Genomic DNA, 20679 nt, shown 5'->3' with positions numbered 1-20679 from the left:
CATCGAGACGGCCCCTCGCTAGGGGTCGAGGGGGACGGGGTCCGCAGGGGGGCAGGGCAGGTTAGCAGGGCTGTATATGTTCCCATGTTAACAGCACAGCCCGGCCGTGAATAGGTCGGAGCTCTTTTTTTTTCTTCGTCTCCTATGCTCACTTCATTAACATTCCCACGACTACCAACTCTCGCCTCTCTCTCATCCTCCTCCCTTCCCCCTTCTCTTTAAATCCGGGGGAGAAAACGAATGCCCGCCGCTGAGATGTTTGTAAAGGCTTCCTCCCCTGAGAGTAAGAAAAGCTCTTTGGTCCCCTTTCAGAGCTCGCCGCATCAGAGGCGGCAGCGGCTGCCGGAACCGTTCCCTTCCAGGCGATGCTCGGCAGATGACGCTGGTACAGGTCGCTAACTTACCTAACTTACGTAGGGTTTACCATTTACTCGTATTTCGCCGCTTGATAAAAAAGGATGAAGGCAGTTTTGCTGTTCGGTGTTTCATTCCTCTTATTGCCCCATCAGCATAGCTGAAATAAATTGGGATGTATCTTTCTAAACTAACATATATTTGCTACAGTATGCAAATAGGCTTGCCTTCTCCTCATTTAAGTTCTCACTTGTTTCATCCAACCATGATGCAGATCTCTTCTGCCAGACCTATCCAACAGGCACTAATTTCTAGTAAGTTTAATGATTTTTGTTTTAATACAGAAACGTGGGACAGACCCCCCTAATTTGCTGGAGGGAAAAAGCCAGTGCTTAGACTTAGGGAGAGTAACTCACTGGTTTGTTTGATTATGTCAGTTTAGATGCTCTCACTTTTAGGATGGCACTAAGAAGACAGGTGAGTGAGCAGCTTCTACATGTGTTCCTGTCTCAGGTCTCATGTTTTCGTGGCTTTATTCTGTATTCCAGATGTTGATGAGTGCGCAGAAGCTACAGATGACTGTCACATCGATGCCATTTGCCAAAACACACCAAAATCCTACAAATGCATCTGCAAGCCGGGCTATAAGGGTGAAGGGAAACAATGCGAAGGTAAGGGTAGCTGGGCTCCCTTCCCATCTCTACCCTCTCTTATTTATTTGCTCTTTAAAAGCTTTTGTAAATAGCTGAATTCCTGGCACGATTAATGCAGATTTACAGCTGCTTAACCTCAAATCTCGGTGTTTATTGGCAAGTATCTCCCTGCTACTTTTGCTAATTGTCCTCCATCACAAACGGTGGTGTCTTCCAGCCTATCTGGGGGAAGGAAAATAATAATAAAAAAAGAAATAATAACAATAAGGAGCACCATTCCTTAGTGATGCTCCTGCCTGGACCAGTGGAGATAATGCAGCTCTCCCCAGTTCCCTCAGGCACAGGAAGCTCACACCATGTTCCCTTGGGCCCATCACGGTGGGATTTTTCTGTGCAGCTTCACCAATGGCCATGTCATCTGGTCCTCAGCAGAGAGATTATCCTCTAGTGGAAAGACAGGCTGTGATAATTGCTGCAGAATGCCATACAAATAGAAAATGTGAGATGGTAATGTTTTTCCACTTGTAAATGCTCAGCAGCTCTATAAATTCTTCCAACTCTCTGCTGCAGACTGAATCTTTTTCAAAACATATGTGGCCAGTCTATAAAAAAGACTAAAGATGTAGATGTGACTTTCCTAAGTATACCAAACTCAGAGACCACATTTTATTCCCCGTGGACTTCCAAAGTGTTTGTTCCAGAGCCCTTATAGAGCATTTGTTTGGTTGTTGTATGTTTTTTTTTTCTTGGGGTTAAACTGACAGAGGTCCATCCCTACTGCTCACCTCTTGTTGCTGCAGTGTGTCTGAGGTGCTGTTCATTTGGAAGCCCGGTTTTCCTTCTTGCTAGCAGTTAGAATAATCATTCAGCACCACTTTCGTCCCCTATTCATCTCTTCCAGGGAAAGAACTCTATGCAGCAAAATTGTACTTAGGGCCGCAGCTGCAGGGGGGTTGCAGTATACTCATACTTCTCATTGCAATGGTTTTCCACATCCGAAGTTTCTTTAAGTTTTAACTACTTGTCTGTTCAGAGCTGTTCAGTAGTAGACCTGGATTGTACTCCTGCTTGCTTACTGTATAAATTTATTTATGCCTGATTTGTTTTGGTGCATTTTAAAAAAGAAAGAAGAATTCTGTAAGTAGTAACATTCATATATCCCTGCAGAATGATGTATGGAATCGTGCCATTTCTGTGGCTGATGTCATATTGCTGTATCTGGTGACTTCTGGTATTTGACAAGCTTAATAAGTACAGTAAGCTGGAACAGGCTGTGGTGCATTCTGTGTGGACATTGAATTGTTCAGCATTAATCTGGTAAATTAATGTAAGGTGTTTAAATCAGATATTACTCTGTGTGATACACAACTTTTCTTATGGAAATGGTTCTGAAGATTTTGCGTCATCTTTGTATCTAAAGTCAGTGATGAATATGAGACTTTTGGACAAGCAGAAAGCTTGTCAGCTTCCTTTCAGGAGCTTGTTGTAGGTTACTTATGTAGTCCCTTTCAATTTGATCCCAGAGCAGTTTGAAAATACGTTACTGAAGTAATGCACCTTCAGTGGCAGACAAATATTTGTATGATTTATGTCTTTCTTAAAATCACAGAGATGAAGGAAGAGTTGCACAAGCCAGTAGCAGACCTAAGATCTTCCTCAGGTCTGCTGTTCATGTAGCGTGGGTTTATTTTGCATCTGAAGGTCAAGTGCTCCAAACCAACAGAAATAAACAGTCTGGCAGTGTATGGATTGAGGTTTAATGTTCCGTTACAAGACTACACAAGTAATCAGCCTTTATAAATTATCTTTTAAGATAGAAGTGACCATGCTTGTTATACATCAAACAGCTTTCATCATGCCAGTAGCAAAGCTGGGTCATTAGATGAAAATGCTGGAACTTCATTACAAAGCTTTTCTAAACAAGATTTCTTGTTAGTCACCTATGAGAAAAGGATGTATTTTGTAAAGATTACATGCCATTTTAACCAAGTTCTTGCTGGCATCTATAGGAAACTACTGTACTGCTTTACATCAAGAGAGCGCTGGTTATGGCATAACTAACTCCCCCATAGTGCAGGCTGTCCCTTATAGCCAGGTTATGTTAAACAAACAGAAAAACAGTTTGTGTGCTGAAGTCAGCATTAAGGAATGACTCTGTATGATCACGTTCAATCTAAAATTGGGGGGGGATTGGGGAAGGGGGGGAGAGGAGGAGAGGGTTTTCTAAGTTTTATTAGCATCTACTGAGATATTAGAATGAATGTAGAAAGGTGTGCATGTTAACTTACCTTAAAGATCAGTCTTAAATTTTACTTCATTCAAAATCAGTTTTTGGAGAACAGAATAGAATACAGGAGCTGAGATGATTTGGGTGGTTTTTTAAGCTTTGTAAGAGCAGTGTAGCACATAATCAAATATGTCTGGAACATGAATGTGTATTTTGTGTATTTGTATGCATTTATTTATACTTTTTGTTATTCGGAGAAGACAAATGGTTTAAAAGATGGGACCTTAAGGCTAATGTGTGCCTCTGTTGTGATTGGAAATACAAAGCCTAGCTCCTTGTGCAGTACTGTGTGTGTATTTTGCTGCTCTGACCCAAAGGGTAGGAAGGAATACACAAAATAGTAATGTTCTTTCGAGGACAAATGGAGATCAGTAGCAACATTTATACTTGAAATGAAACATTTTCTTGACTGTTAAATTATTTTAACAGAGAATTTGTTCCTGGGCTTTGCATTTCTTCCAGAATGTCCTTTGGACTGGGTTTTTCCACAGTTTCTGATAACCAGGGATGACTTCTCAGTTTCTACATCTACCCTATCTTTTTCTTTCTTATTTTCTCTCTCTGGAGGTGAGTACTGTGATAGGTAGCCTCGTCTGCTTGATCCATCTGAAGAGTTTCTTTCTTCAGAGTACAGTTGTTTGTCTTGACAGAAGAGTTGCTAATTCCTACTGTGTCCCGTTTCTTGCTTCCCTTTGTAGCTTTCAGGTTATGTTTGTGGGTGTTTTTGTTGTTGTTGTAGTTGTTGCTGTTTAATACCCTATCTGCTATGCTTTTCTCAAGCTGTGTGGTCAGCGTTGCCACAATAATACTTTCCTCTTATCATATAATATATCAATATCCTTTGACCACAAATTCTCTGGCTGGCACTTCCATGGGACAGAATAGTGTGTCTAACCCAGGTAGTCTTTTAAAAAAACAATTTACTTTCAGCTGCTTGTTTTTATTCAACATACAGAATCTATGTCATATAAACTGAAACTAGTTTAGTGTCTGTGGCACTGACAGATCAACTGTTACCTTTGGGCATCTTTGTTAAGGCTTTAATCAATGTCTCCAACACAGTGGCCTTATCTTCTCTAATTTAACTTTTGGTCTCCACTCAAGTCAGTATCTCACTGAAGTTGTCAGCTGGAAAATTATGTTGAAAAAATGGAAAAATCCAGAAGGTTATTCTAAACCCTGGAATATCCTACACTTTGAGAGGGCCTCCTCTGTCCCTGAGGTCATTGTTACATGTTTGCTGTTATAGGTAGCTCTATTGTTGATCAACCTATGAAAGGGTATAGTTCTTAAACCTGGTTAGTTTTTTGCTCCCACTACCAAATGCTCATGCCACTTGTGGTTAAAAAACTATGATTTCTAGTTGATGTTTATCTGTGCCCATTTTATATCCAGTTAATGTTTTGTGCAGGTTCTCTGTTTTAATTTCTTTCTTCCCCCAGCATACTGATGATGATTTCAGTGAGTTACTCGAGCTGTAGTTTCTTTCTCTTTTGGGTGATACCTTAGAGATGGGACCCTCTACATAGAGGAAATGATTGGGCGGATGTGTGTTTTTTTTCCTGAAGATTTTTACTGTGCCCTTTTGCTTCTCGGTTGTAAAACTCTGCCATGACCTTTCCCTTATTGAGTAATATTTTCCTCTTGTTATGGTTTTTCTGCTGTCTTCATAGTATTAGTGTAATTATTTCTGTTATTGTACTTGATTTTACACAGTTGTCATCTTCTTGAACTCTGCACAGAAGAGTTCACTCGCTGAATGGAATCTTTCAGCTATAACCTTTCTCCATCGTGAAGTTCATGGTGTTGCTGATGGGCACTGAGGGCAAAATATCTACCACGTCAAAACATCTTGTGGGAGTCTGCCTCAAGAGGCTGATTTCTAGCTTACTGTTTGTTTTGGAAGTTTTTGCTATCAGCCTCGTTCTGTGTGATTGGTAATTGGGTATGCCTGTACAGTTTTAGTCATGTTTGTTTGTTATCTCTTGATATACTTGCAGTCCCTTCCTTACCGTAAGTGGTCATTCCAGGTGAACAGGTCATGGTAGTATGCAAAGGGAGCTGTTACTCTTGTTTAGTCTGATGATAGGAGCTCACTGGTTTTAAGCACAGCATGTTATGTTCTGCATATGTCTGTTTGTTAATGTGTATTCATTGTCCATTCTGAACACCTGTGTTCATCTAAGGGCTGAAGGAGTCATCTGGGGAATAATCAGCTAAGCAATCTAGTAGTGCTTCTCCACATCCAGGGCTGATATATTGCTCACTGAAACTAGTGCAATAGTTCCTAATGTTTGTCTGTATACAGTGGAAATACTCAATGCAATGCCTAGAAAAACACTTGTGTTTATATACCTAGGTCTTACTATTTCCAATAATGTTCTGTGACATTTGGTGTTGGCTTTGACACAATCTGTTGTTTCAAACAGAAGAGCAGGGAGTACTGTAAAGGTTATCTCAGAATTGATAACCAAAGGCCATCATCTTTGGAACTAGTAATTCTAAGATAGTAGAAACTGCAGGGTAGCAAATTTTTTATGTGAGTAAATGTTTGAGATTTTTTTGGACTGTCACACTCAACTCTATCTTCATGCTGAAGGTGCAGACAGAATTTAAACTACTCATGGTGTTCACAGCAATATGCTAAAGTTTAAAATGAGTAGTTAATTCCATTTATAAAGTATCAGAAACAAGATAGATAAACTCTCCTTATCATCTTCAGTAATGCCGTGGGTGTGAGACCAAATTTCTTCTTATAATTCATTTGTTAGATCTATCTGTAAGGGATTCTAAATAAATCTTAGCAATTGGAAAAACATATGTAAAATATATTTCTTCATCACTCTTATTTGAATACTTATGATTATTTCTCCAGAGTTGACTTACTAAAATTGTAAGAACAATGCTCTTTTTCACTCATTTTATCTATCTTAAAAAGCTGGTCTCACTCATAGGGTTTTAATTGTACTTCCTTCTTTTGAATATCTGTTGTATTTTTCCCTTGCTCTTCAAAGATGAATCCAAATATTGTCACAGAGCTCATCTGAATCAGCCTGACAGTAGCACAGAACACTTCAGAGTTCTTTTATCAGCTTTCAGTGCAGTCTCTTGCTCCGAAGCTTCCTCCTATCTGGAGGAATAAGTAAGCACAGGGCTTCTGGATGTCTTTCTTCTAAATGGAGCAATGATCCCATTTCTTTTAAGTGCCACATGTCCCATCAATGCACTCTCAGCAATTCTTCCTTAAGTGGATCTTGTTTAGCAGTGAACCCATGGGAAGTAAATAACTGTTGTTTCTTGTTCTTCAGTTTCTAAAACTTACGTGACTCAAGGCCTGCACTACAGCGTGCTTATGCTTGCATTCTCTCTGCGTCACTCAGTGGAATAACAGTGATGCTACTGAATGAGGCAGCTTCAGTGATTTCTTCCTGATTTATTGATGATAATTGCAACAGAAGGTGAGTTTATTCCCTCAAGTAATGGTCATCTTCTATGATTGTGAAAATATCGACACATTACAGACTGAATATTAGCACTACGTTCATAGTCTTACTGCTTGTAAGCAGGTGTTCTGTGAAGCTGGTTTGGTCAGATCCACTAGTAATATCCATTTGTAATATCTCACTACATGTATATTGGAAAAACACAGGTTTTTCTGAGCACTTATATCCACACCCTTTGCTTGTTCTGTAAAGCTACAGGAATATGGTGTGTGCGTTATTCCTTAATATTGTTTCATGCTCGATTTCTATCCTTATGTGAATTGTCATTGTCTGTATAACCATTTTGTGACATGATCTCTGTTTAGTACTTGAGTCTTGCACACTAATCTGATTACCTTTGAACAGGTTGTACAGTATTCTTTAGGTCCATAGGTAACATTAGGTACCAAATCTGCTGAACTTTCTAGTTTTTCAGCTGTAATAACTTAATGTTAACATTAACATTAGCATTAATTCACATCACCCTTCCATAATGGATATGTTGTCTCGATGCAATCTCTTCTAGAAGCATGTGATGTCTTTTTTTATCCTGTTGACTTGCAGCAGCCTATGTGAGCCTAAAGCCACCTTCCAGTTTTGTTGTGAAGTTTATTTCAGCGTTAGATTTTCCCTATTTTATTCACACAGAGAGTAACTTTACTCTGTGTAAGCCTTTGTGCTGAGACTGTTGAAAGCAGCTTCTAAAATGGAGAGCTACATGCTGTCAAGGAGTAGGGGAGGTAGAATGTAAACCAGCTTCTTTGATTTGAGCTAGTAAGTAAATATTTTTTCTCTTAATAATTGCACTTATTTGACTGTATCACTTTAGACACATCTCCCAGTATCCATTTCTGAGGTCTTCTGTATCTGTGCTCCATTTCGGTCCTTTTTTCAGTCTTGTACCATTTAATACTTAATTTCCAGCTTTTCAGTTTCCTGAAGTACTACAGGAAATGGAGTTTCTTAGGGGATGTAGTAGCAAGCAAGAAAATACTCCTGAGAACACTCTGTAATAAAACAGGGTTTTATTACAGCCTAAGTGAATTAACAGCTTATGGTAACTCTTCCTTTCTCCTTCAGTCTTTCTCTTTTCCTTGAATAGGGCTCTTGTTTTGGCCGGGGTTGAGCCTTGGATTACTTTTTTTTCTTTCAGATTGATTTGTTTTTCTGATTTAGTTTAGCAGTTTACTCAATAAATCCCTTAGCTGTGATGGCACGACCCGTTTAACTTCTCACCATGCCATCCGTCTCCATGTGTCACACGCACTCTTTGTTTTCTCCCTTTGCTCCCTGGCTTGTCCTACCTCTCAGAGCTCTTTTCTGGCAGCCCATAATGCTGCTTTAGTGAACAGCTCCCCCGGTGGTCCAGTTTGGAAATCTTCCATTTTTAGTTAGGAAAAGAACATTTGCTACTTCTTTCTTTTTTTCTTCTAGAAATGCTTCTTGGATACAAATATCACTATATTTTGCATAAACAAATACCACACAGCTAGAAATATGGCCTAATTCTTCAGAAGAGTTCAATGTAACTCTTGATTTTGAAAAAGATTTGTTTGGTTGCTTTTTTCCAGGGACATTTCTCTAAATGCTTTATAAGCTCCCTGTCTGCTGGATGCTCTGAGTACTCTGGGAACTTAAAGATAGTTATAAAGTTTCATCAGTCTCAGAGCCCACAAAGGCTCTTTTCTCAGGCAGGTGACTGGAAGGACATAACTGTTTGGCTGTTTGCTATCATTTCACAAAATCATGGACTTGTAAACTTCTGTTTTATTAGAGGGTCTGTCTGCACGTATGTCTATCTCAGTACCAAAATATACATTCTTTCTTATGAGTCTAAACTTACACAGGTTCAGGAGGTGGTCAGGGAGCCTTTAATCAAATGGTAGGAGTGGGCAAATGATTTTCTGCTACTTCTCTAATCTTTGCTCAGATATACTCCACTGATGTGGATTTTTTGTTTCCTCTGCATTTGAGTCAGGTAGTGTCTTCTCTGATAACACCAGGGCATTGTAGAGGCAATAGGATTTGCAGGTGGTGGATACAGTCTTTGTACCTGTAGAGGATGATGGTGAGTACAGCCTGTGTATGCATGACATTAGCTTTAGCTGTATTCTAGACCAGAATGGGAGGCATAATAACAGAGACACTTTCACCTAGCCCTGAGTAGCTCAGGAATGGAGGAAAATAAAGCAGAAAAGCTGCATGTGTGTTTGGTTGGAAAAAGTAATAATACTATTCCTTCCTGACATACTGGATTAGGGAGTTCCTGTTCACTTGACTGTGCTTTTCTTGAAGTCAGTAGATGTACTGTGAAGAATATCACTGAAGCAATAATAATAATAATAATAATAATAATAATAATAATAATAATAATAATAATAATAATAATAGTTTAAAAAAAAACTTAGTTTAAAATAGTTTAAAAAAAAAAAAAAAAGGAAGAGAAAGGATTAGAGAATGGCATCATAAGCAATTCTACACTGACAATGAAATGTGGTATGTAGGCTGAAACAAAAGGCAAGAGAGTTCATTACCAGCCTCCATCTGGATATGGGTCTGTTGACTACAACCATCCAATCAATTCCATATCCTCTTAACAGTCCACCCTTCAAATCCATCTTTCTCTAAGTTAGAGATAAGGGTGTGGGACCACATCAAAGGCCTTACACATGTCCAGGTTGATGACATCAGCTGCCCTTCCTTTGTCTACTGATGCTATCACTCCATCACAGAAGGTCACCAGGTTGCTCAGGCACAGTCTGCCCTTGTCGAAGCTCAGATCACATCCTTGCCTTGCATTTACCATTATGTAGCTTTCAGGAGAATCTAGGCTATGATATTCCTGAGGCACAGACATGAAGCTGTAAGATAAGAAACAGAAGATAGAGTTTGTAAGCTGCTCCCCCATTAAATTTCAGGGCTTTCTTAAGATACTCATCAGATTCATTTACATTTACATTGCAGTTTGACAAGTCATTTTGTGGAGATGCTTTGAGCATTCAGTATGCGCTTAATCTTAAGTAGATGTTTCCCTTTAAAGTAATTCCCTTCAAGTGCTTTATTAAATTGGCAATACCATCTTATTTTACTTAGTGCAGTGCCTGTTCTCTGCAGGTGTGAAATATCACAGTTTTTCCTTCAGTGTAAAAAGAAAAGGAAAAAACAAGTCCTTAGATTATTTAATGGGCTAATGTAAGACCTTTGTTTTGCAGGTGCTTTGGAGCTGAACCTAGTGCTAAGAATGTGAGCAGTTTCTTTGGTGCTGTCCACCCAACAGACAGCACATCAAATTTAAATCTACAATTTTGTAATTATTGATAATGTATTTTTATGGTGCAGCCCCCAATGACAGAATCAGAAATATTAAATGAATGAAATAACCAGTTCTGATTCCTGTAATAAATCTTCTTACACAAATGATCTGTTACTGTCTTAGCTGGAAATTGCTGAACTCAGCATACCATTTTTGTTCCCATGCATTAATTTGCATGAAGCACTCTGGTCTTATGTTTAATAAGGTGCCAAGCTCACAAAACATCAAAATTTTACTTGAAAAAATATGAAAGTGATGCATAATATTGATTTGGTGTTTAATTATTGTTCTGGAGAGGATTCTGATATACAAGGGTGGTACACCTCCAAAGGTAGCACCACTTATTTTATTAGGTTGGCCCATGACATCAGAGGCAGATGGTGGTGGTATGGCAGTAGAAGTTGAAACTTCCCATCAGTATTCCATTACATTTTGTTGCCACGTGAGAGATGGCAGCAGAGGGGCAGTCTGACAAAATGGCATCTGACATGGAAGTGTGCATTAAGCAAAGATGTCACTGAATACCTCCAAGTGGAAAAAATGGCACCCATTGACCAAGGCTTTCTAATGTTTCTGGAGAACAAACAGTGAGATGGTGTGTGATGTGTTTCAGGAGTGGTGTCAGTGATAATGGATCACCTCTGCTAGCACAGGTTTTCAGGAGTGTGGCATGCAGTTCTTATTCACTGCTGGCAAAAAGGCATAGCTGAAGGTGGTGATTATGTTGAAGAATAGTGTCTTGTAGCTGAGAATTTGCTCTATCAAACAAGTGTTATTATGCTCCTTGTATCTGATATAGTATCCATGGAAATAAATAGGAGGCATTATTTTCAGAGCAGCCTGTGGAGAGTATATTTCAGGGACCAGAGAATGGGAACAGCTGTAGGAGTAGTTGTTTTCTGTATCTATAATTGCTGACAATACGTAACAGCTGTGCATTCAAGTTCTTGTTGCTGTCAGAAGAAAATCTCACTAGATTTCCTCATTCTAATTTCATTATTTGAAGCTGGAGCTTCCAAATACTTGCTGTTGAAGCAATAGTCTCCCCTGCCACAGAGGGGACATGTCTGAAGTGGGTTATCCTGAATGGGGGGTATGGGTGATACACATTTAAGTTTTTTGGCAGCGTGTGTGCAGGAGGAAATTGATATCTGATGTGATACCTCTAGATACGTTAGTGAATTTTGCCCAGTCGAATTATGTTTTTATTCTTTTTGCATTTTTCCTCTGTTTGCTAAACTTAAAACTCCATAACAACCATGATTTGGAGATATTTGTCTAATTTTACCTACGAAGCACCGACTTCTGAGTTTATTCAGAAATTCATGCTTTTGTTACGTATTCCAACCTGTCTGCAGATTAAAATTATCAAAGTGCTTCTTTCCACCTCTTTCCTCCTACAATTGCTTTTGCTTAAACCATTCTGGTTGTTGCTTGTGTAGTGGTACACTTCACCTGATCCTCAGTAATGGTCTTGGTACACCATAAACCATATAGGCACGTGCTTGGAGCTGATTGCTTCTAGTTCCTACTGCTAATGGATTTTCCCAAGTGTAATCAAACACACTGGACAAAGGCAGTACTGCCTGGTCTGTGATTTAGGCTGATCTAAAGCCATAAAGCTGCTTCACTATGGGGGCTAAATGTGAACTATTTGCCTATGGGAGGGCAGAGCCTGTTGTGCTAGGCTTTTTTAAGTGGCACCCTGTGGCTTTTGCTTGGCTTGAGTTTCTTGCAAAGCAAATTCACCTCTGCTCAGACTAGAATATGCGGACATATTTAGAGTGCAAGGAATAACTGAGGGGGAATGAGGGCTGTTGGAGCTTCTCTGACCTGTATCTATTTTGACCTGTGCTAATGAGGAAATGTGGCAGGAGCAGACAGACACCCTCACCCTGTTTTCTTGGAATAAAAACCTGTAGACCAAAATGGTTTGCTTGGGAATTCTCTTATTCATTTCGTATAACTGTTTAATTATGTGAAGATGGAAGCAGCTTATTCTGCATGCAAATAGTTTAAGATCTAAGGAGATTATGGCTTCAGAATGGAAGAAGTTTTCTATTACAGTTCTCTCAAGAGCTTAAACAATAAAAACAACTCCCTCAGATTTTTGTTTATAATATGATTAACCATTCCAGCTGACAAGAAAAAAACTGCTTTTTTGTGGCACGGATAAAATCCAAAGTGTTGTCACTTAAGTTTTATGTTAATAGTTACTTCTAAACCTAAATAAAAATTGTGTTCTTTGTGCCTCCAGTGCTTTACATCATTTCACTGTTTCTTTTAGATCTTTTAAACATTCTTTCTCTTCAAGGATATGTGTGAACTTCATAAAAAACAAAATCATTTGATTGTGTTGCATGTGGTTTCATAAAGCAAAACCCAACAAGGCTTTGTTCCCTGAACAGGGAATACACACAAATCTGTTTTGAATGCCAGCAGCAATTGCATCCATTTTCTGCAATAGCTTATTCACATAACTTGAGTTAATGTAAAAGTTTCTTAAGCACATCTCTGAGTGCTTTTGCTGGGCTTTGTGCAACAAGAGTGAGTGTGTGTTCACATAGGAATACCCATGTGTGCCTGTATTCATTCAGAAATCCTTTATTGTTAACTGGAGCTATGAAACATAATGCTGAAAGGGTTCTAGAAAGGTCAGGGAAAAGCAGTGGTAAGGCAGAGGTAACACTTCGTAATGTTATATCTCTTTATGTCAGGAATGTATTTAAGTATCCTGAGGAGCTCCCAACTTGTGCAGTTGTGTGTCAGCTTGTATCCAAGTAGAAGAAAGTTAATAAGAACACATTCCTGTACAGTTTGAAAGTGGAAGGTTTTTAGTCATTACCATTAATATTGATGCTATGATTGGACGCTGGTGGTAGCTTTAGGAGGTTTTGAGACAAGTGTTTTGTGATCTGTAAGGAAGGTAGAAGGCAGTTGCTATAGCCTGCTTGGCAGCGGGAAGATTATATCAATCTTTGTTCTGACTAAGATTACCTGATACATTGCCTCAGCTAGGAAGAGCCTGGATGTAAGGGATGGAGGTCTGTCTGAAGGGGATACTTTCTGAAGGACCAGCATGTTTTCAGTGAAGTTGTCATTCACTGCAGAAAATCCTAGTGTTTGTAAGTGAAGCCACCTAAACGATCCTGTCCACACACAGTGCATTCTGTTCATCTCGTGCTTAATGAAAAAGGCCTTCCGGTGTCTGAACCATGCTATCTCTTTTATTAAACAAGATCTTTGCATCTGTGGGGAGTCCTGGAGACCTCAGGTAGTGTCTGAAAGGTTTGCTGCTTGGATGTGAGCATTATGGGTGTCCTGTTGGTTGAGAGAAATGTGTGTGGGTGCTTGTTGTGTGCTTAGGAGTACAGGCCTCCAGTCGGCTAAGCGGATGTTGCTCAAACTTGCTGGAATAAATTGATCTTGATGATGAGACCAAGCATGAAGAAATTCAGTTTTTGAAAAAGTTGTGAAAGGTGAAAGGTCTGATAGGAGTGCTTTGAAAGTCTGTTTGTGTAATACAAACCTCAGTATATTTCTGCCTTTACCAGAGAGAAGTCCACACAACATACATCCTCACAACCTTTATGCCGATTATGAACATAACTATAAAAAGGGGGAATATGCTGCTGGGAAGCACAGTACATATTTTTATTACTGTACTATACAAACTCAAGGGAGAAAAGCCATAGTAGGAGCAAACTTAATACTGTATCAAGTCAAAGGATTTGTGGTTTTATTTTTCTTTTAATACACAAACGTGTAAAGAAATTATGTTCCACTGAAAATCTAGTTTACCCATAGATTCTTTAGCAAACTTTATAATCAACAAGGAAGTATAAAACCTAATGGAAATATGTGTCTTCTGGTCTGAATTAGTCACCAACTTGGTCTTTTCTATTATAGTATTTCAAGCTGGAGGGAGTGCTTTAAATGCTTCCAACCATTTAACCTTAATTGTTCAGTTTTAATAGACATTTGCTAACTAAAGGAACTGAATTATAGCTTGAATTAGGCTTTACTAATCTTAATTAAAAGCTCTCTTTTATAATCAGAAACAGCTTAAGCTTAAAACAGTAAGCCATGCTGAAATGACTTATCTTTAAAAGCTGCAGTCTTTTGATAATGATTGCTTAGACTGGGTACCATTATTGTCCTTATATTGCACTTAATTAAAAATATCTCCTCCATGTGGTTTTGTTTCTTCTGTTAGCTGTAAAATTATTTGGTTGGTGGGGAGTTTACTTTTTTCTGTTGTTATTTAAAAACATGTTGCTGCCCTTGGTTGAAAAAGTTTTCTGGGGTCACAAATGACAAAACAAAGGTGTGAATTAGTCTAAATATTAGCTTACTGCTTTCCTTCATCCTCAAGTGAATGCTTGTCAGTCACTCAAATTAAATGGTGTGCTAAGAATTTAACTGCAACCTCTGATAATATATTCTATAATTCATTTGTTTTAGCATTTAGATTGTGTTCAGGCAGTTGATTATGGGCTTTACACTGTACTCATTCATGAGAGCTATCTTCCAGTAAAAACTAAACCTTGTCAACTGAGCATCCTAGTAGAATTTCTTCTCATTTCAAGGGTATTTGAAAGAAGCAAACAATGGAATTTGTCTGTTTAAGTGTGGATCTCAGTAGTACGTGCCAGTATGCTTAAGCTGATAGCCTTGCTTTCCCTACATAGTTGATGAAGAAAAATAGGAGTTTCCTTAATGCCTTCAGGAGTTTGCCTTGTATTAGTGGAGAGAAAAATAGACCGAATAAATCATACTTTGAAAATGATGGTCTTCTTCTAACAGGTGTGGAGTGTGTAAAGTCAGATGGTATCTGTGCAGAAGTCTGACATCTGTGACGTTTAATGGCCACTGAAATTAATGGAAAACATTCTGTACTTAATTGTACTTTGGATTTGACCAGGACAAGGAATTTTTAAGCTGTAGTGTTATCATTCAACCACGTGAATTTCAGCCTTCCAGTTTCTGATCTACTTTTTAAATAAATTTTAATTTAAAACATACTGCCACCTCTCTAGCACAGTTATATCCTCCACTGTCCCCTATCCAAAAAAACAAAACAAACAAACAATATCCCTACAACCGAAAGCTCTCACTGTTTATTTTAGCATCCATCTCAGAAAGCACTGCTAGACAATATGACAATACTGTTTTAAAAATTGCTTTGTTTTTAGTTCCAAAAGTTGTGAGTTGTCTGCTCGTGTGAACTAAATAGAAATTACAAATTCAAATTTACACTTAGCCTGCTAGACCTTTATGTGCCCATAAGGAACTTGTAAGAAAAGTCATTTGTTCTAGTTACGGAGATGGACAGGCCTTCCAGAATTCCATTTTTGTTTGCTTAGTTGTCAGATCTTCAGGACACCTTTTAAACATTTTTCAGGATTACTCCTACTGTCTCAGTGCATGTCCTGTGCTGATGGAGTATGCAAGGATTGATAAATTATATCCATTAGAGGAAGGTAAAATTGGGGCTCTTTACAGTGGGTTCAAATAACTGCAGTTCCCGTCCATGCCGCACAGCTACTGTGTATTTATCTTTCAATATCTTTTGCGTCTAAGATGGCTGGACAGAGTTAGATAAAGAAGTGACTTCTCTAATCTAGTTTTATATTGGATGTATTGTCCAGTTTAAAGACAAAATGTCTGCTTACTGAGTTGTTTATCAAGTCTTTAGTCAAGAGATTGCTGTTTCCTTCTTACCTGTGCATAGTGAAAGTGCCATACTTTAAGTGGCATTTTACAATAAATAGTCTATATGAGAGTACTGAGAATATTGCTCTACCAGACTTAACTAACATTTGTACTAACTTTCTTTTATCCCTCTACTGCTGGGGAAGAGGGAAGTGCTGTTAGGCTCCTTGGCTTTCTATTGCATGATCTGAAAAATGTGTAGTGCCTACTTGTATGCTGCACAGACGTTTTGGGCCTTCTTTGGTTCTTTTGCCTAGCATCTTCCCCAAAGTAAGCAAATATATAAATTTATAAAAGCAAAATGTCCAGCTATGAATAAAAGCCATCTTCAATTCTCAGTGAATGTCCATGTTACTATTTCTGTTTCTCAGTTTCTTTTTTCTTTTTTTCCAGTGAGTAGCCTTAAAAGAGCCATGAATCCTGGGTGCTTTCTGGTACAGAGCATTTGAATAACTGAACAAAAATAATATATTTCTTGGCTGAGCTAGTTACTACATCTACTTGCTCTATCTTTCTCTCTCTTTCTTTCTCTCCTTTTTTCTTTCTTTCTTTGTGTCTTTCTTCCTTTCTTTCTTTGTGTCTTTCTTTCTTTCATGTCCAAACATTATATGCATGCACAGTTTCTGACTTAAAATATTTGATTCACAGTCAGCAATGGTGTTTTTCAGTGTTGAATTTTAAATTTCCTCCTTACTACTTTACCTGGACTTTCTTTGCTATGAAATATGTGTTTGTACAGCCTGCCCTGGCCTCATCTAACCCTCACATCTGCGTGCCAGGGAAAGGGAAATGTGTAGCTCCATTAGCTCCTTCTCAGAGAGCCCCTGTTCTTGCTTACTTCTCTATTAGCCAGCAATTCTAGGCAATGTTTTGATGAGCCTGTAAAGGATAATGATGGGAAGAGCTGATGGGCTTCTGTGCTGTTGGTCGGTATCTGTAGATCTGTGTCTAGATGATTGTTGCTCATAAATAGGTTAAAATAATTAAAAATAGCTGTTTGCCACAGGTTTTCAGATTATCTCTATTAATATCTATCTCTGGTTATAAGTAGAGCTATGGCTCACAGAATTTTATTTCTGAACAGCTTATAAGAAGGAGAGCCTACATCTTATCTGATGAATTCCTTCTGTGAATGAAGTTTTAGAACTGCCAGTATGTATCAGTAGGATGGGATGCTGGGTTTCAGGAATAAAAAACTTGAATCCAAAAATTGCATGAATGTAACATTGTTTTGAAAATAAAACAGTTGCAACTCTTCTGAAAGAAATGGAAGGCGTTTGGTCTGTACACCCAAGACTGTTGGCTTGAGCAGTTTGTAAGTCAATATCAGGTCTTCAGAAAAAAGTAGATCTTTGATCTTGTTCCTGTTCTGTATAGTCTTCGAAGATCCTTTTGAAGTGAATACATAATTGTATAAAGTAGTCAGTTCTAGTTGTTCTGTCATCTTGAGTAATTTTACTTGATTTTGTTGCTGAAGAATACTGAGTATCCCCAGTCCCACAAGGGACTCTTAAAAACAAACAAACAAATCAATACTTACCATTCTTATGAAAGCATAAATTATATGCAGACAACACATCTGTATCTGGGCTAGAAAACTGAAATTGTTTTTGAAAAGCATACTCAATGCACAACACGATAGAAAAGAGAAGGAAAATAGGAAATCCCCATTACCATTATAAGAAAACTGGAATAGAAAATGATTCATATTGTAAGTTACTCAAATTGCAGGCATTAATGCACTACTCAGTGAATTTATTCTGAAGTCTTAAGATATGAGGATCTTCTGTTTCATTGAGTTTAATGAACCATCCATATTCTTATTTTCAGTAGGTTCTTTATTGTAGCTGTTTTACCATCCTGTTGACCTTCGTAGCACTAAAGCATCTATGGAATAAATCATGTGAAACTGTAGGACCTGCTCAGAAGACATAACTTTGCTATACAGAGATTGACATCTCTGCTGGAACACGTAATCTCAAATCCAAGAAGGTTGAAAACTGCAAGTTGTGTAGCCTCTCATACCACTTGTGGCCTTAGCTGTCTCAGCCCAGCTGTTAATCTGCCAGGAACAAATGAAGCATGAGCTGCATGTTATCAATAAGTCTTCTATTTTACGCAATGAGTGCTGCCACTGACTCTGAAATAAGCAAGGGGGAATAGCTGCCTTCTGTTCTTGGGCGTGAAGGTCCTTGGGAAATAAGTTAATATTCATCCAGTGACTGGTAGTAAGAGAATCCAATTCAGAGTTGAGGTTTGGGATTGTTTCTTTCTGCCAGTGGACTGAAATTTAAAAATGAAATGCAAAGGAATGCTGGAAGTAAACAACAGGCAAATGAGGGAAGTGCTCAGAGGGGTTGGAAAAAAAATGGAAGGTGTCAGTACAAATCAACTAGTTTCACAGTTTTAAACATCTTCCTCAACGTTTTTAGATGCATATTTCAATATGAAGATCTAGGAATAACATTCTAGTGTGATTTACTGAATCTGTTACTGTTAGGATGTATACAAACCAGTTGTGGCCGTCAGGCACATGACAGTATTCTGCCATTTGATCTCCAAGAACTTGCAGGATTAGATATGGAAGCAAACATTTGCCATTATATTAAAAGAGGGAATTGTGATGGAAATGTCTGTGATTTAGAAGTGGTGGGAAAAATGCTGTCAAATGTCATGTTTCACATTCATAGCAGCTTGTGAACAGGAAATCTCTCTGCTTGAGCTTGTTGGGCACGGCAGCTACTAAATAAAGATAGACTCTAAAATGTTATGTTCTCTGCAGGTATCCATCTTTATTCGGGTATCTCACTTGCAGCTCAAAGAACTTGTAACCAATCTGTTTAAATATCAATTAAGAAAAATGTCAAACCACAGAAAACTGTAATCAGGAGTTCAAGATACCTAGTGCAGGATGATAGTGCTTTTGTTTTTATCTAGAAAACTGCTTTAATTAACCATGAATGGGGCTGGAATGGTCCCAGATCTGTGTTGATTAGGATGACAAATATCACATGGTGATTATGCTCAAGTATACGGATAGAAAATGTATTTGATCTAAAGAAAGAACTCTGCTTAATTACTATCTTTTTTTCCCCCATAGACAACTGTAGCTGTAAAAACACTTTAGACCCCTAAAAGTCATTCTTAGCAAAAAGCGTTTAAAATGCTAATGTTAATGCAGTAGGAAAACTTAATGGGTTAAGCAGTCAAGAACTCTACAAAGTAAGTCCTTGTCATGGGTTAAGCAAAAATCTACCTGCACGCGTGACAGGGGGACAGCTGGCCCGCAGAGCCGCTGCCCAAAAGGAAAGGGAAAAAGGGAAAGGGAAAAGAAAACAGCGGCAACGATTCTAAGGAGGCACACTTATTTACTAAATACTATATTGAAATACAGGATAACACAATATAATACAATATAATTGAAATTAAAGCTAACGAAATCAAGCAAAGTAGGAGAGAGAATGAGTGCCAAAACCGAGAGGCCTACTGTAACTCTAGGCGAAATGGCTGGAAGGCTCCCACACGCTCCCCCCTGGCTGCCAGGATTCAAGAGAGATCAGTCCAGCCTGGGAGTGAGATTATATAGTGTCCTGGTCCCGTGACTTATCCCTGACCATGATGTTCTCTGGGATATGTAGTCTTCTTCTGTGAGCTGCACATTCGGTAAAATTATCCATGCTTTACATGATGTTATGATGTGTAATACTGATAACAAAATTACAAAATTACAAAACCATAACAGTCCTAAATGAAGACTAGTCCATGATATTTGTTTGATATCCTGATCACTGCTGATCCAGGAGTGTGAAGTACACCTCCATAAAACATATTTATGTGGCCAGCAAATTGCATCAGATGCATGCAGAATCTGAGCCTTCACTACATATTCCTTTAAAAAAAAAAAAAAAAAAAAGCAATTTTTAGTCCTCCATACTTCAGTGATAACTTTCAGTGGGTAAAGTACAGGTGCTCTTAAGTACCTGTCCCAAACTGCAGGCATTTTAGAAGAATGAATCAAAGGGGAGAGTCTTTTGTCTGCTCTCAGTTTGATGGGCTTACCAAATCCGATGCCCAGAGGTGAAGTTTCGGTGTTAAAATCTCCAGCTACTAAAAAATTTCTTCTAACTTATTGAGGTGGGATTTTAAGGAGGGAAATGCAGAATAAAGAGAAGAAACTGTGAAGGGGAAAGTGAATTTATGAAAAATGTGAGGAATGGAGTCTCCAGAGATTGCATTTCTTATCAATAAATAATGTGATGGACATTCATCATCCAGATGTACGTGTAGATTGTAAGCATTCAGCTATTGTAGAACATTTGCATTTCCACGGTCTACTGCCTTGTTCCATTTAACACCGTGAGTTGGGTTAGTGGAGCTCTGCTTATAGTGCTGGGGGCCTGATCTTGCATCTTCAGAGAATGCATGCATGTCTGTAAGCTTCTGGTCTGCTTTTTCCCCAAATCAGTCAGTCCAAATCCTCCCCAGGGAGGGAAGGTGACCCTACTAAGGCCTTCCTTACTCTTTGTGGCTTCTAATAAATTCCTTTGATCAGTGTAATAATAGGAAAGAAATCAGACACGGAACAAAAGAAGGATCTGCAGAAGTTGTCTATGCCCTCTCTAAGTACAGAGATAGATAAGAATTGTGATTAGAGAAAAATATAATAAATGAATATTTAAACAGTTGCAGCCTACAGTCGGTGATAAGTTGGCTTATGTTTTATCTGTCTTCCAAGCACTTATTAAATGTTTTAGGCAAGATAATTTGAGGCTGTTTGCAGTGTAAAAAATATATGTTTGGTATGGTTTAACCATCTGGGCATACACTTGCATAATTTTGTTTTGTATTCGTTTCCCTTCCTCCTCTTTTGGACAA

The 20679-nt window shown here is 38.5% G+C and overlaps 1 protein-coding gene across 4 annotated transcripts in view; it reads left to right on the top strand.

Moving 5' to 3' along the window:
- Positions 1-20679, top strand: part of SCUBE1 (signal peptide, CUB domain and EGF like domain containing 1) — a 201089-nt gene that overhangs the window by 1610 nt on the left and 178800 nt on the right. For all 4 annotated transcript variants that reach the window (XM_015869916.2, XM_015869933.2, XM_015869923.2 and 1 more), the window contains exon 2: positions 903-1025. In XM_015869916.2, coding sequence (XP_015725402.1) covers positions 903-1025 — 123 coding nt within the window. The remainder of the gene's footprint in view (positions 1-902; positions 1026-20679) is intronic.

This window comes from Coturnix japonica, chromosome 1, assembly GCF_001577835.2.
Source record: "Coturnix japonica isolate 7356 chromosome 1, Coturnix japonica 2.1, whole genome shotgun sequence".
Classification (NCBI taxonomy): Eukaryota; Metazoa; Chordata; class Aves; order Galliformes; family Phasianidae; genus Coturnix; species Coturnix japonica.
Note: the sequence above shows the minus strand (reverse complement) of the source record. Positions and strands in the feature narration are given on the sequence as shown.